The 16,376-nt window shown below is 43.7% G+C and overlaps 1 protein-coding gene across 1 annotated transcript in view; it reads left to right on the plus strand.

Annotated features, from left to right (window-relative positions):
* LOC138581114 (uncharacterized) overlaps nucleotides 1-10,800 on the plus strand; it is a 175,490-nt gene extending 164,690 nt beyond the window's left edge. The window contains exons 5-6 of the mRNA XM_069652201.1: nucleotides 9,895-9,935; nucleotides 10,044-10,800. Of these exons, the coding sequence (XP_069508302.1) occupies nucleotides 9,895-9,935; nucleotides 10,044-10,067 (65 nt within the window). The 3' untranslated portion in view covers nucleotides 10,068-10,800. The remainder of the gene's footprint in view (nucleotides 1-9,894; nucleotides 9,936-10,043) is intronic.
* The last annotated feature ends 5,576 nt before the right edge of the window (nucleotides 10,801-16,376 follow it).

Genomic DNA, 16,376 nt, shown 5'->3' on the forward strand with positions numbered 1-16,376 from the left:
AACGTTCTATCTTTATTAATCCAATAACATGAACAGTACAAACTATTCAAAATGGTACATCTTCAGTCCATGAGCTGCATGCCATTAACAGGACAGGGTGGTTTAGTGGAGAATGTCCCACAAGACTCTTCATGTCTCCCCTACAAGGAGCGGTGGGAGCACGACCTGCTGTGTGTCCTCTGCGCCATCTTAATGCCGCTCTCGCCCTCTTTCCCCAGCTTTTCCGGGTTCTGCCCTAAATCTCGCGAGACTACGCGTCCCGCCAGATGCGACCAGTAGGGGATTCATTTTGTAATGGTGCATTTATTTGGTAGTGGTAGCTCTGTTGGTATGTGCTTAAAAAACAACAACATTATTTTCTGTTTCTATAGTGGTTTCTGTTTTCTTATCCTCCTCACATTCCTACAATGACATTTTCAATGCAGCTTGCACATTGTAAAATAAAGTAGCATTGCCAGTGGGGGACAAAGAAATGCTATTGGCATGGGAAATGGGCACATTTCGAGAACCAATCACGTCATTGTCACAGGAGAACATCCCAGCAACTCTCATAAAATTACACATTCTTCTCTTCAGAAGACACATTCTCACCTCTTGCTGTGGACAGCATACATTGGAAGAGTCCCATACTTTCCTTAGGGGCATACATCAGAAAAGCAACTTGGCAGTGGGAAAACTGCGCTCCACTACTTTCATTCACTTCTTCAGTTGACGGAGCACATGTGCACAAGGCACAGGACCCAAATGCAAGGCTGCGTAGTGCACAACCACAACATGAGCACTAGTGAAAGTGGCGACGTATCTGCAAAGTGCAAGCACAATTCCAAAAGTGCACACGTTCGCACAGCACCACAAAGCCTTCACTCACTCCACATCGACATTGCCATGAAAGCCTCTTCACACAGCATACTTGGGCAGATCTAGAACAAAGCTATCACTGACCAGCAACACTGTATGTTTCTCCATTTCTGCCAGGCTCACTACGCAGAAGAATAAAAAAGAAATTACCGGCCCTTCCTGTGAAGCACTCCTCACAATCTTACAGTAACGTCTTCAATGGAGCTTGTAGATTGTAAAACAAAATAGTATTGCCAGTATGGGACAAAGAAATGCCATTTGCATGGAAAAAGTGCTCATTTCTAGAACCAATGATGTCATTGTCACAGGAGAACATCCCAGCAGCACTCATAAACTCACACATGCTTCTGTTAATCAAACACCTTCTGACCTCTCGGTGGGGACAGCATACATTGGAATACTCCCATACTTTTCTTGGGGGTATGCATGAGAAAAGCACTTTTGCAGTGGGAATACTGTGCTTCACTGCTTTCATTTACTTCTTCAGTTGATGGAACACATGTGAACAAGGCACGAGACCCAAATGCAAGGCTCTGTAATGCACGACCACAACATGAACAGTAGCAAAGGTGGCAACGTGTCTACAGCGTGCATGCACTACGCCGAAACTGGTCACATTAACACTGCACCACAAAGCCTCCACTACCTCCACATCAGAATTGCCATGAAAGCCTCTTTCCACGGCATACTTGTGCAGATCTACCACAAACGCATCACCGACCAGCAGCACTGTACGTCTCTCCAATACTGCCAGGCTCACTATGCAGACTAATAAACAAAATGTTACCTCCCCTTCCTGTGAATCACACCCTCTGCATCTGATTGCATAATTCCCACAGTCCCATTCCCAGCATGTAGAGAAAGGCAGGATGTGGCACGTGTGCTTCCCCAACTACCGTGAGGGCCGCACCCCAGAGAAGCAAGAGGAATCATCTTTCTTTTTTACTACTTTTTGTGCAGCACTACCTCATTGGCTACTGTTCAATAGTCACACACGCATCCACCTATCACATCCACAACGTCCGCATCTTACACTGTCAGTTGTGTACAACATTTCATATGTACATTTACACATTCAGACTTGAAGTGTCGTGTGCTTCCAAAGCACCTCCAGTACAAAAATCAGTAAAACTATCCACCATTTCTGCATCCACATTCGTCCACATGGGCACCCATCACCGCAAACAACAGGTATGAGTACTTTTTGTGCAGTACGTTTACAAGTCCGTTATAAGTGCCTCTGAGCATGGTGTCTGCCACTGAAGTTCCATAAGGTTCTTAGAAAACATACTGTTTTCTCTACCATCACCCACCATCAAGTGCCAAAGCAATGGTACATGTTTTCAACGTTCCCATTTACCCATATCAACTTTTGTAACATCGAAACAGGAACTCTGTTCTTTCCTTCCGACAATGCTACCAATTTTTTTTCTGCACTAACCCATCTCCTACATACATCATTAAAATATGCCACAAATGCAACACTGTTTGTGTCTTACCAGCCTAAACCAAGTGCACTCATTGAATACACACAAACAGCACACCTGCCACTTACCTAGCACAATAAACACACTTTCTTCCTGCTGTAACCCATTTCCTACAAACTTTATACATATATCGCACACAAACAGCACTGTACGTATGTTTGCAATGTTAACAATGCACAGACAAGGCATACATACAACCAAAATGCCTGCCACTTACCGTGCACACTTCAACCATAAGCTTCACCATTCCTCTGTACACATAGACCTTCTGCCACAGTTTTCACATACAGACCACAACCAGAAACCTTATTCAGCAGTGCCTTACCCACCAGAGTCCATTTTCCATGCCTGCCATCCTGAAAAGGCCCAGATGTGGCACATGTAATTCTGAAACTACCGCGCACTGCGCTCAGTTGCTAGGAACGGGAGGTGAAACACATTTGATACAGCGTAGAGGATTTCATCATTACTGGTGGCTGTCAAAACATTTCCTTTTTTAAAATTTCTTTCAAATTTTGTTTATTCCTTTTAACGTGCTTGCAAACAACCTTCTTTATTTTTGCTCTTCATATCAGTTTCTGTTGCCTTCACCTCCTTACATTTCTACAGAATTCAGGTCAACGCTTCCTGCACAGTGTAAAATAAAACAGCATTGACAATGCCGGTCAAAGAAATGCCATTTCCAAGGAACCAGTGGATATTTGGCAAAGTCATGATCTCATACTGGGTGGAGAGCATCCCATCAGCGCACATAAATTCACGCATGCTTCTGTTTATTAGACGCCTTCCAAGGTCTGGATGTGGACAATTTACACCGACATGGTCCCATACTCCTCTTGGTGGTATGCACGAGAAAACCACCTTGGCAGTGGGGAAAATCTGCATCACTTCGCTCATCAACTTCTGACAGAGCAAACGTGCACACGGCATGTAACCCAAATGTACAGCGCCATAATGCACCAAGACTACACAAACAGTCGCGACAGAGGCCACATATCTGCAAAGGTGAAGCATACTGCCAAAACTGCACTCATTCAGACTTGCCCACAGAGCCTCCACTCCTTCCAACTGAAAATGATCACCAATGTCTCTTTGCACGGCATACCTGTGCAGATCTTGCACAAAGGTGTGACTGACGATGAGCACTGAATGTGTCTCCATCTCTCCCAACCTCACTGCACACAGTATTGGGAAAAAAGAGTAACACCCCTTACTGTGAACCACACCCTAATCAACTGATTGGACAATCCCCACAGTTCCATTTCTATGGCCAACATGCTCAGAAGGGCAGGGTGTGGCACGTATGCTTTCCCAGTTACAGCAAGGGAAGCAGCCCAGTACAGCAGGGCCAGTCCTTCCTCCCTTTCCACTCTTCTTTTTGCTTCACACCCTCATTGGGTACAGTGATATATTCACACACGCATGCAGCAATCACATCCAAGACCTCTGCATCCAACAGTATCAAGTCTCTACAGCACTGCATATGTATCGTTAAGCACTCCGAGTACACGGCGCATGTCCTCACACAGCACCACCAATACAAACTTCAGCAAAAGAATGCACTATTTCTGCATCCAAATTCATCCAGAGCAGCACCCACCACAACCTTGCCCATGCACCCAACAGTATAGGCCTTGTGCACACCCAAAACAACATAATGGAGCTGTGCGTGTGACCATGTGCCTGGTACCACAGTCCACAAACGTAGTATAGCCAGCTGAACTTCTACCCAACACACGCACCCTAACAAACCGATGCATGAAACAAGCTACAGTTAGCATAATCCTCAAACATAGCACAGCCTACGGCACCCCACCCACTTCCAATCACAAAGTATTATGTCACTGCCAACCACAGCACAAATTATTCACAACATTGCCCCTACTCCCAGCACTCTGCACAAAGGAGAGTACCCAAGCACATATGACATGCAGTGCAACCCTAGGGACAGTCCTTCTTCCTTGTCCACTGTTCTTTTTGATGCACACCTTCATTGGGTACTGTGATATATGCACACACGCATACAGCTATCACAAACAAGACCTCTACATCCAACACTATCATTTCTGTGCAGCACTGCAGAGGTACCACTAATCACTCTGCGTATACCTCACACGTGCTTCCAAACCACCTCTAGTACAAAGTTCAGCAGAAGAATAAACTATTTCAGTATTCAAAATCATCCACAACACCACCCATCACAACATTGGCTATTCACCCAACGGTGTAGGCCTGGCACACACACAGCACAACATAATGGAGCGATGCATGCGACCATGTGGCCAGTTACTGCAATCCACAAACATAACAAAGCCAGCGGCACTTATCCCCAACCCACGCACCCTAACTAACCGATACATGGAAGCATGTTAGACTTAGCAGAATCCTCAAACATACCACAGCTTTTAACACCCCTACCCACTTCCATTTGCAAACTATTATGTCACTGCCAACCAAAGCACAAAATCCTCACAACATTGGGCCTACTGCCAGCAATCTCCACAAAGGACATTACCCAAGCACATACAGCATCCAGTTCACCCTGCCCTCTTCTATACTGACAGTATTTGAATACTGCACCCACGGGCCACACTGGAGGACTTCTCACTACAGCTTCTCCAGCCATACACTGAAATGTGTACAATGTTGCAACAATGACCACACCCATGCAAGCAACAGTATACACATATGAACTCACTGCCAGTGCTCTACCAAGTCTAAAATGTACTATACAACTATTCTTTAAAGGTCACCACCCTCTTGCAGATGCAACGTAAAAACTGCATTGCTGCGGTGGGTAGGGTGATGGCCTGCGCTCTTGGGGGCATGGCCTACTACCTACGGCCTTTAGCCATGCACCCAAGAGTTTAGGCCTTTGCCCATCCACCATAACATAATGGAGCGATGCATTGAAGCTCTGCCCAAGTTCCACAAACGTACCACAACCACCACCAGTCGTTCCCAACCGCTGCACTGTCATACAGCTATGCATGGAAACATTGATCAGTTACCACAATCTACAAGCTTTACACGGCCTGCGGCACCCCTACCCACTGTCATTTACACACTACAGTGTTACTGCAAACCGAACCACAAAATCTTCATAGCAGTTGCCCTGCTCCCAGCACTCTATTCTTTGCACAAAACCAATACTACATAGAGCAATACAGTAGTCAGCACTTCGCGCAAGACACACTACGCAAACCCAACAAATATACAGTTTCACCCTATCCACGTCTATGTTCACAGTATTGCAACATTACACCCACCCAGTAAACAGGATATACCTCCTCATTCAGGCATGGATGGCATCCCATGGCCTCTGCCTGAATGACGAAAAAACTGAGATACTGATCCTAGGCTCTGAAACTAACATTAAAAAACGTAGTCCTAGCTACACCTCCTTTAATATTGACAGCAACTTCATCAAGGTGATACCTGCTGGCAAGACTTTAGGCTTCTATCTTGACTCTACACTTAAATTCAAGAAACAAGTGAACTCACTTGTATCTACAACAGCCTATACCTGTAAGCTCATCCGAGCCTGCAGACCATTCCTCTCTACCACGAGCTGCATTACCCTAGCCAATGATTACCCTAGCCAATGCCCTTGTAACGTCTAGACTACATTATTGCAATGCCCTGTACTCAGGTGCCAACAAATATGTTACGGATAAAATTCAAAGATTACAAAATAATGCTCTAAGAGCAGTGCTGAATATCCCCATATTTCTAACTCTAAAAGAGAAGTTCACTGGTTAAAAATAGCTGACAGGATCCTCTTGAAAACATTCTCACTCACTTCCAAATGCCTGAACAATTTAGCACCGCCATACCTTGCCGAAAGGATAAACAGGAGAACCGCTACCCGCCTGATGAGAGCCGCCAATTCCCACACCTTAGTGACCCCTAGATTTAAACGACCCACAGCTGGTAGTACCAGTTTCCCTGTCAAAGCTGCTCAATCTTGGAACGCGCTCCCAGTTGACCTCAGAGCGGAACAACCGTACCCTAAATTTAGACGCAATGTACTTAAATGGCTACGAACAAATGACCTATAACTTGCTACGCCTGTACTCTGCACTACTACTGTCACTGTATTTGCCTTTGACTGTACCTATTGATTGTAACATGTACTATACTATAAACGAGCCAGCGCTTCACCACTCCAACCGGAAGTGGCAGTAATTATATACTACCTGTATGTATATGTACTTATTTGACACATTCTGTAACCAAGCTTTAAGGTATCTTGTCCTACTGCGCCCAGCTACCTAAGGGTTTGGCACGCAATACTAAATAAACACTTTAGGATGCCCTATGAATCAGGACACCCATAGAATCAACAGTGTATACAATGCTGACAAACGACACACACAAAGCAGCAATGTCAAACCTACTTGCAGCCAGTGCTCAGACTGTTAGGTCCAACGGCCCTAGCCATGTACACAAGGCAGTAGGTGCTTGGCAAGCACAACACGCCGTGGAACACCGAATGGAAATATCCTGATATCATCTAAAATTCACTCCCCATCCCCAACTGTGTCTGTCAACATTCACCACATAAGGTAGTCGCTTGTGTAGCTAACCAACAATGAAGTACATGTGAGTACTTGCGTTAATACTTCATCGCGCACAATATGTGCGCTACAGCACAGTACGGTTATAATAACTTACCGAAATCAGCAAAGGAGAAGGGAATGCACTATGTACACATATGTATACAATCCACATACCACCATCACACTGATCACATGCATGCCTCCATTGCCTTGCAGTGGCTGTGCCCAAGCCCTTTCCTCCTGGCTGCATGCAGAGGCTTACAGCTCCGCCCATGCACCCAACAGCAAAGGCCTTGGCCACAACCACTACAAGGCAATGCAGCCCTGCATGGGAACATGTACCCACGTACCATAACTGACTAGCATACCACAATCACCGGCATGCCCACCCAACGGCGCAACACAATGAGAACCCACAAAAGCAACATAACCAGAGCCACCCTACCCACCCCCAGAACACATTATCAATATCTTTGTACCATCCGCAAAGCATTCCCCATTCCCAATGGAGCGTTCATACACTCAGCGCAAACATTAGTCACCTGAAGACGTCGACGCAAAATGCTGCAATACTTGCGGACACCACTCGGGCACCACTGTCTTGTTCGACCTAAACAAATATATAATATGTTCTGCTTCTCACTCCGCCAAACATCTCATCCCCTCTTTTATGCACCTGACCGTCCAAACCATGTTTTGCAGCCCCTTCCGCCACCGCAATGTGCCCTCATACACCATGGACGCGTCTCCCAAACATTTTGACGCACGCTTCGCTCCAGCCAACCACCGGCCGCGTCCAATGTTGGCTGACATCACAGCACACTGCAAGCCAATGACACTTCTGTCTGCTGAGCAAACAGGGAAATGGGTCCACTGAGCGGAGCCAGATATCACTAATTTTTTCAGACGTACATTTCACTTAATTTCATCAAAAGTATTGCTCCGATTTACACCAAACACAAAAGCACGCTTTCTGCTGCAGATTTGGATGAAATCAGTCCAGCCGTTTGGGCTGTAGGCGTGCGCAATGTTTTCGCCCATTCAGTGTATGGAAAAAAAGAATGTGGCACCCACCCTATAACTTCCCCCCCCCCTTGAAGAAACCTCCCCAAACTTGCCAGAAGAATTCAGAGTGGCCCATATACTTTTTCTGCAAATTTTGGGATTCGTCTAGGGGGAGCGAAGGTTTAAGCTGCCAAAAAAAAGGTCTTCCTATGGGTTTAGCAACTTAACCATAACTACACGGCCGCTACCGCGTGTTGTGTAATATATGCACATATACATATATATATATATATATATATATATATATATATATAAAACAAGGTCTGGTGAGTGCATCAGTGCATCAACCCCGCTTTGTGGAAGTCAGGGGTGAGAATCGGGCATCATTGAGGGGCGACCGACCTCGCTGCCCTCCCGGCTCTGCCGCTGGTTCCAGGGGTCTATGTCATGTGTCACACAGCTATGTCTGAAAGTTACTTATAATTTTCCTTCCTATCATAATCAATTGGCATTTTATCCTGTCGAGAATGGCAATGTAATTGTGAATTCCGCTGTCATTCTGTCAAATAAAGCTGTCATTTCACAAAATCTTTAGAAACTCCCACCGTCCCCAATCAATGCATTAACAGAGGATTTCAAAGATAGAAGTTCCGTTAACAAGTTACTTTTACTTCCAAGATTAATGATTTAGTAGTCAATTCTTTGTGGTCTGGCTACGGAAAAAAGCTGTAATTCTTTCTAGCAAAGGTATCAATTTACAGAATCTCACTGGTGTCGTCTGGATGTACTCCAGGAGCTTCTGCGCAGAGGTCTATGCAATCAGGTGTTTTTTTTCACAGTCGCTTTTAACTTTCCCTCCCATAATAATCAATTGAAATTCTGGACTGTATGCAATGGGCTTTGGAAATCTCTCTCAGTCTTCCCAAAAATAATGTAATTTCACAAGATCTTCTTAGAACTTGCCACTGTGCCTGGTTAACCTCTCTGCCAAAGATCTTGGTGTTATGCCCTAGGGTATTTCCCAATGCGAATTTAAAATGTCCTTTACATAACATATTTGGTGCATTGAAAACGAAGGCATGAACTATTTCTGCTTAATCTAGGTATGCCTCTTGGGTTTATGTGATGAGTATTACAGGTAGTTGAACATTTAGAAATGCACGAAACAATGAGGCCTTGGGTGATGTTGTCAAATTACCCAAGAGGATGTTTAACGGTTGCATAGACCTTGAAGAGGGTGAAAGAAGCAGAGGCAAGACATAGGGCCTCAAGTGAAACAGGACATGCAGTTCTACATGGAATCCTCATAACCAGTTTTCTGTACGGGCCTCCCAGTGGGCAAACAGTTTTATGGATCGCCGGTCCTCTAATGTCCCTACCTCAATCTCCAGTCCAGATATTACCAGGGTGGCTTCCTCACACAAGACAGGAGAAATGAAATGTCATAAGATCATGTCTGACTTATTCCCGTTAATGGAGGAAACATAAGGCCTCTTTCAGCATTACTTGAGCATTAAGGAGCTGCTCTGGCAAGATTAATTTGATGGTAGCTGTGGTGACAGACTGTGGTGACACAGCAGAGTCACCACAGTGAGGCCACGGGAAGGACAGAGCGGCACGTCATCACAAAAGTGACGGTTGAACAGCAGTGAACAACTATGGAGCTAATCTCAAAACTGAATTGGTTCCAAAGGTGGACTCTGACCAGGAGTGACTTGATTCTGTAATTGATATCTTGCTCTCTGAAGCAATTCAATTTCTGGATTATCAGGTTTAATTAAAACCTTCTGCACTATGTATCTGGTCACCTGCATGCTAACCCAATACGTGTGAAAAAAAACGCGTGGCCTATGTTTTTTCCCTAATCTAAAGTGTGTCATGTGCGAGATTTTGGGGTGGATATATAAACCATGGATAAATGGTGCTGTTGGAGAGGAAGAGTGAAATCGAAGTTGTTGCTCATCCTTTTCTTTTCTTTCTAGGAGTGAAACAGCAGCCTAGAGTGAGGTTGGAGATGACTGAGGTAAGGGTTTGCACCTTGTGTTCGAGCCATTGGGAAACATATGCTCTGTCCAGTGGCGCTATTTTCAGCTTCTTCCAACCACCATGTTCATCCTTTGCTTTCTTTCAGACTCCTTATGCAACTGTGAAGTAGAACGCCATCTATACCTGCGTCCCGAAAGATCCTGTTCTCAGCGTTGAATAGGACTTCGTCCAGCTACAGTCGCGATTACGGCTGCCTTGGCCCATGCAATGAAAAGAGCACTGAACCGTGTGTCCAGTGTAGCCCGCTTTGTCTTGCCAGCTGCTGAGTCTTTTCTGTTTTTAAAAGTTCTATCTTTGCACAAGTTGTATATGCTATGAGAACGTTTTTTTAGCACATCAGTACAAAAATGAATGTCCATGAAGCAAACTGTGCAGAAATTTGCTATACTGGCACCGCAGTTTAAGTACATTATAGCATATGACGCAGATGTGTCTTGCAATCGAACGAAATTCGTGCATTTGTCCAAATAAGTCTACAACACATAGAAGTGTCTGAAGTTAGCACATTCTCTCTGCTATGAACTTGGACATTCAAGAGAAACGGCATCATCAATTCTGAATAATTGACTATCATACAAGAAAGGCTAAACAAATTACATAGTAGTCCTATTTGGTGGGAATGGCACACATTAAAGCTATTCATAACAGCTAAAAAGGTCGAAATCAAATGATGGCTCATCAAAACTAAAAAAGGGTCCATCTCCCCTCACATCATGCTCTGTAAGGGAGGAACTGTTATTGCCTCTGGACTAAGTCTCACTATCTGCGCTGCACATGTTTGGGGATATTTTAAAATCGGTCATCATGCATAGTACATATCATTTATAAATCTGCAATATCGACATGTGTGTGTTTTGTATTTTGTATTTATGTTTATTTAGATAGGTAGGAGTTCTTCAACAGGAAACCTTAAGGATGGGGGCTCGTGGCTGGCAAAGCCACCCCGTGCGTGTGCAGAGGAGACGTAGGGACAGATACAATGACCCGGTGTAGTAGAGAGGCATTTGGACTTCGAGGAAGCCCAGCTCTGAAATACAGTTACAAATGCACATGTTACAAGATGCATAGTTTGAGATATAGACTTATGGTATAATTTAGTGTCTCTACAACTAAATATAAGTAAAAGGGGGATTGGGGATCAGGTGGTGGTGGGGAGCTCCGCTGCGTCCTCCTGTTGAAAGTGGTGCCTTTTAAGGACTGCCTGGAAGCCAGATATAGTGCACTTGATGTTGGAACATAAGGATTTCCAGTGGTGGGGAGCAAGTTGGGTTAAAGGAGCAAATGAGAGAGGCAGCACAGAGAGGCTCTGGCTGAGATCTCAGAGTGCGAGAGAGGGGGTAACGTGAGACAGAGTTTGGTGGGTATTGGGGGAGACCAGCCGTTGGATCAATTATAAGAAAACTAGAAGGAATTTGAGTGGGGAATGTTGGAACAATTGGGCATGGACAGCCATCCCGCCTTAAGGTGTTAAGCATAAGTGGTTAAAAGTCAGGAGCGATTGAAAAGGGTTCCGGTACCACAATCAAGTGCCTTGCCAAATGGGCTGAACGAGGAGAGAGGAGTCCCATGAGGCGGCTGGAGGTGTATTCTAGAACACTGAAGAAAAGGTTGATGGATCTATGTGATTATGCTGCATTCACAAAACTGGCAGTAAAAACATCAACAGGAATACTACAGCTGAGGTGCTTACCACAGGGACTGTAGCACCAGCATACAAATCTGGAATGGTACAGAAAATAGTTTAGGTGGGGTGAAAGGTGAGAAAGGGGGGATTTTGCAGACACTGGGAAGAATAAACCTGGCAGCCGTAGTAGTAGTAGAGGTTAATCATTTTTGAAGTTTCTGGTTGCTGTCAAAGAGAACCCCAAGGTGGGCTGCCAGAGAGCACGGGGTGAAGGTTTTATAGAGAAGAATAGAGTACCAGGAAGATAAATACTAGAAGCTGCCATATGATGGTCTGGCAAACAGTCATAGTGGGAGTAAAATATGAAACTCAAGTAATGTGCCCTGGGCTGGAAACTGGTACTTGCGGCCACATTAGTGGGGTGGGGACATTAACCAGCTAACCTCCAGAATATCTGGGACAACGATGTCTGTGCTTCAAAGGGCAACCTACATTACCAAATAAAACAGGAGAGGTTTACAGACCTGAGGCTATAACCCCATGCATTGGGGACTTCTTTCACACAAAGCTTATAATGAAACTATCAAGCTGAGCAATATACAACCATGGGATGCACAAGTAACATCCACACTGTATTATTGTGTTGGCTGCCCTCGTAGCAAGATCTAACTTTTGTTCATTGCATTCACAAACACCATTACAGCACACTTTATGCATCACAAAATTCATTGGCCTCTGGTACAATGTAACAATCAGATTTCCCCACCACTAGTTGTGATCATGCAGCGGCCCACTAGTGTGTGAACTGATGAGACAGCTCCCAAAGGCACTGACTGGCCAAATGTTCACATGTTATACTAAGTGTTTTTTTATCTCTGTGGTTTTTACCCTTGGAGCTCTGAGATGCTCAGTAGGTCAACTTTAGCTAGCCCCAAAAGGTGATCCATTTAGTACAACCATAATTGGGGTCCATGGCTTCAACCATTTAACTTGTGCATGTGTATTTCAATCATTCCTTTCCTGCAGTACCACACAGCGATATCCTTCCCCAGTGCACACTGCTGGGAGACCCAGGCCACAAACCAGGATGCCCTCAGAACTGTGCCAGTGCTGTCTGCGTCGTCTGCTCCACCCCTCATGCACCTTACTGTGCACATACTCATCCCAGGCCTCCACACAATGAGCACGACAAAACCTCTTTGCAGGCCCTTCCCTCCATTTGACACCAGAAGTCTGGGACACGCCATTGGCTGTCTTCTGCGTCACTCTATCTCTCTTATTTAGCACCCACCTATATTGTGAGTCCGAGCATGCCTCTCCTCTCTAACTTTAGGAACTCCACCCTGGCACAGGCTCCTTTGGGTGGCACGCAGATTTTGTCAGCAATTCCTCATATAGGGGAAATCGGGCCAGAAACTGTCCCTGACAAATGGAATGGTTAATGCCCGCCCCATAGCATAGGTCAGGCTCCATAGGTCTCACAGGACCACCTCACAGCAGCAGCCCCCCAGGAACTCCTCTCTCTCCCTCCAATTGCGTTTTGTTTTTTCAACCATCCTCCCTGGTATAGTTCATTCTTCTGGCTCAGTGGGGGGAATCTGGAGCATTGCGACAAGAATATGAGATGATATGGCATAGAAACATTAAATGGATACATTTATTTATAGGATCTGCTAGGGTGACACAAGCAATTTCATACCCCCTGAGTTAAAGTTAAAGCGCCAACCGACAATTCTGTGCAAGAAAACAGAGGGTGCTTCTCAAAACTTGAAATGTATTCAAAGGAATAGAGTCACATTCAAACAAAGGTGGTTTTCAGCATTACTAAGGAACTCAATACAATACTGTGCATTTATAAACAACTAGTTAACCAAATAAAATTCTCTGTGCTTATATGAATCTCATTACTGGTTCTTGCGCAAGAATTCCTTTCCATAATCAAATATATCTGTCTGTATTACACTCTAAAAGGACCTAGGCATTGTAAATATTTCAATTGCTTCTGTCTAAGCAACACAATTTACTTCCATGGTATCATCAAGTGTTTTCATAAATTTAACCATATAAACATTCTACATGAACACTTGGGTTTATGCAGTATCTAGTAAAGTATGGTATTGGAGAAAGGATACTTGAACAATTGACATTTATAAATACATATTTATTCCACATGGTTGACCTGTATGTGTGTGGGGTTGTGACTGCATTGGGAATGATCAGGTCATTTAACTGTAGGCAATGGCAAGTTTGCATCTGACTCTTTCAGGTTTGTATTAAAATAATAATTTTATCAGAATAATGTGCTCTGCTCTGAACACAAGTGTGTGCAGTCTTCTCAAAATATGTATGTGCACCGTTAACTGCACATACGTGGCTAACTTTCAATGTGCATGTGTGTGTGTGTGGTGTGTGTGTGTGTCTGTATGCAGCTATACTCTACATGCGCATGGGCCAATTTAAATACACATGCGTTCAGCTTTAAATATACGTGTGTGCGCAGAGCTTTCAATCTACTCGTATATATTTGCCTTGAGCTCTACAGTCTGGGATGGAGGTGTCAAATGTACATTTGTACAGCACCTTTGCCCTGTCACATTACACACAGGTCTGCTTGTGCTTTTATAAGATAAAGTACTGCAGTGGTTTAACACTTTGCAAGAATTTCAATGAATACAAACAATTCCCTCTAAACATTTCTGTTGCGCTAACATCTAATTTATGGCTAGGCTCCCCAGTATGCTTTAATGCATTATATCTCCTAGACAAAAGTGTGCCGTGAATAAACTATGGTCCAGATGACTCTACAACAGTTTAAACCACAGATTCTGTTGTAAATGGTGCTTAATTTTATGAAAGCAACATGCATTTAAATTGCACCAAAATTGCATTCAGTTTAAATTGCACCTCTCGATACAAAATGCATTGGTCATTTAAGGAAATTACATATTACTGGGTATTCAAAGTAAATGGGAGATAATGGCCATTATACCAATGCACCTGGGTCATTGTCATATTAGAATTTCCCTCCAACTGTCAGCTCCTTTGATTTCTTGGATTTTACCATTGATAATATAGGGACAATTTGGCATTAGTTCTACTTACTTTTTAAATATGACTTTGATTTCTGGAGAATAAGTAGAGATCCAGTCAGAAATGAATTACTCCATCAGCAAGCTCTCTTTTCAGCTGTTTGTCTGGAAACCAATTTGCAACCTAGGCTGGTCATCTCTCTCTCAATGGCTTATGTCTTTAGGTCTTTAGTCTGCATGGGAATCAGTCATCCAGATGGGTTCAGTCCTGCTCCCCCGTCCTCCTCTGTCCAGTTGTTTTCAGGAAATCACCAATGTTCATCTCCCCCATATTAATCCTTCATATTTTTTTAATTCTCCTCTTTCCTATATGCATGCCATTATACAATATTCAGCTTCTCTCCAGCGTTGTGACTAGGTGTGGCTTATATCAGTCCCATGACTGAAAAGGGAGGGATAAACTCACTCCGAATGTAAAATGGCAACTTAGTTTATGCCACATAATTCTGGATGTGAACATACAAGATGGATCAAATATAGATCAGCATGCATACTAACATGTGGAAAAGGTCACTATGCATTGTGTACTTCAAGAGATTATATTGTTTACCAATTATCTCAAAATGTTTCCATTACACCACAAGCACATTTTAAATTAACTGAAAGACAGAAATTTGTTTTCTTAAAACTCCATGCATTCTCTTTCCTATGCAGTTTGTTAATAATGAAATGATGCCTTCAGCCTGAGATGCCACTGTTGATGCATGGCAAATAATCTCTTTTCCATTTTACTGCCATAGAAAACCAGTGATTTCCAATGGAACACACTTGTGGTTTGTCTTGTGACTTCAGGGAAATATTATATGAAATCTATGATTTGCAACTGGTCCCACATTGATAGGACCTTGCTTTCAAAATATATGATTTTTCAAATAATTTCTGGGTTTAAAATGCCATCCCTTCTCTTTCCGATTCAGTTTGTTAATGACGAAATGCTGATTTCAGTCTGAGATGTCACTGTTGATGTATGGCAAATAGGCTCTTTTACATTTTACTTTTGTACTGGGGTCTCTCTTCCATCCCATCAAGCTTTCTGACATCAGTGGACTCTGACAGTGGAGACAGGAACAAAAGGAGGACTTACCCCCAGGCACAGGTTCACAGGCATCTTTAATACAGGTTCAAAAGACACTGTAAGCAGCGGCAGCACAACATTCTTGCTTCCCCTCTTATATAGTCCCTTGTCGATTTGATTGGGTGGCTTGCCTGTCGCTCACCAACCCCAGATTAGTCACCCTTGGCAAGCCCTGGCTGACTGACACATAGAGTGATAAGCTTATCCTAGACTCAGCTAAAAATAATGACTTATCCTTCAACTCTTGCCAAGAACCAGCCCTTACCTGCTTCTCGAGGTCCTGCCAAATTTAATTGTCAGCTCACACTGTGAAAAACTTCATGAGCTCATTTTATTTGTTGTGCTGTCTAATTGTTAGCTTTCCTATGGCCTTATCTGATCTACTATCAATCATGTCTGCTTTTCTTGCCAATAAATTCTAAATATATAATACCAGATGTGCTTATCTCACATTGAAATGCTGCCAACAAATCTTTCATCATCTGCATGAGTCAGGGCTATTCACACCTGCTTTCAAGACACCATTTTTTATTTGGCATCCATTTTAGAAAATATCTCAGTCTTTCAGTATGTTTCAGCCTTGCTACCAACTGTGAGTTGTTTTTTACTTTTGAGCATAACTCATTTTCT

The sequence above is a fragment of the Ambystoma mexicanum genome, chromosome 1p, assembly GCF_040938575.1.
Source record: "Ambystoma mexicanum isolate Mex_15411 chromosome 1p, UKY_AmexF1_1, whole genome shotgun sequence".
Lineage (NCBI taxonomy): Eukaryota > Metazoa > Chordata > Amphibia > Caudata > Ambystomatidae > Ambystoma > Ambystoma mexicanum.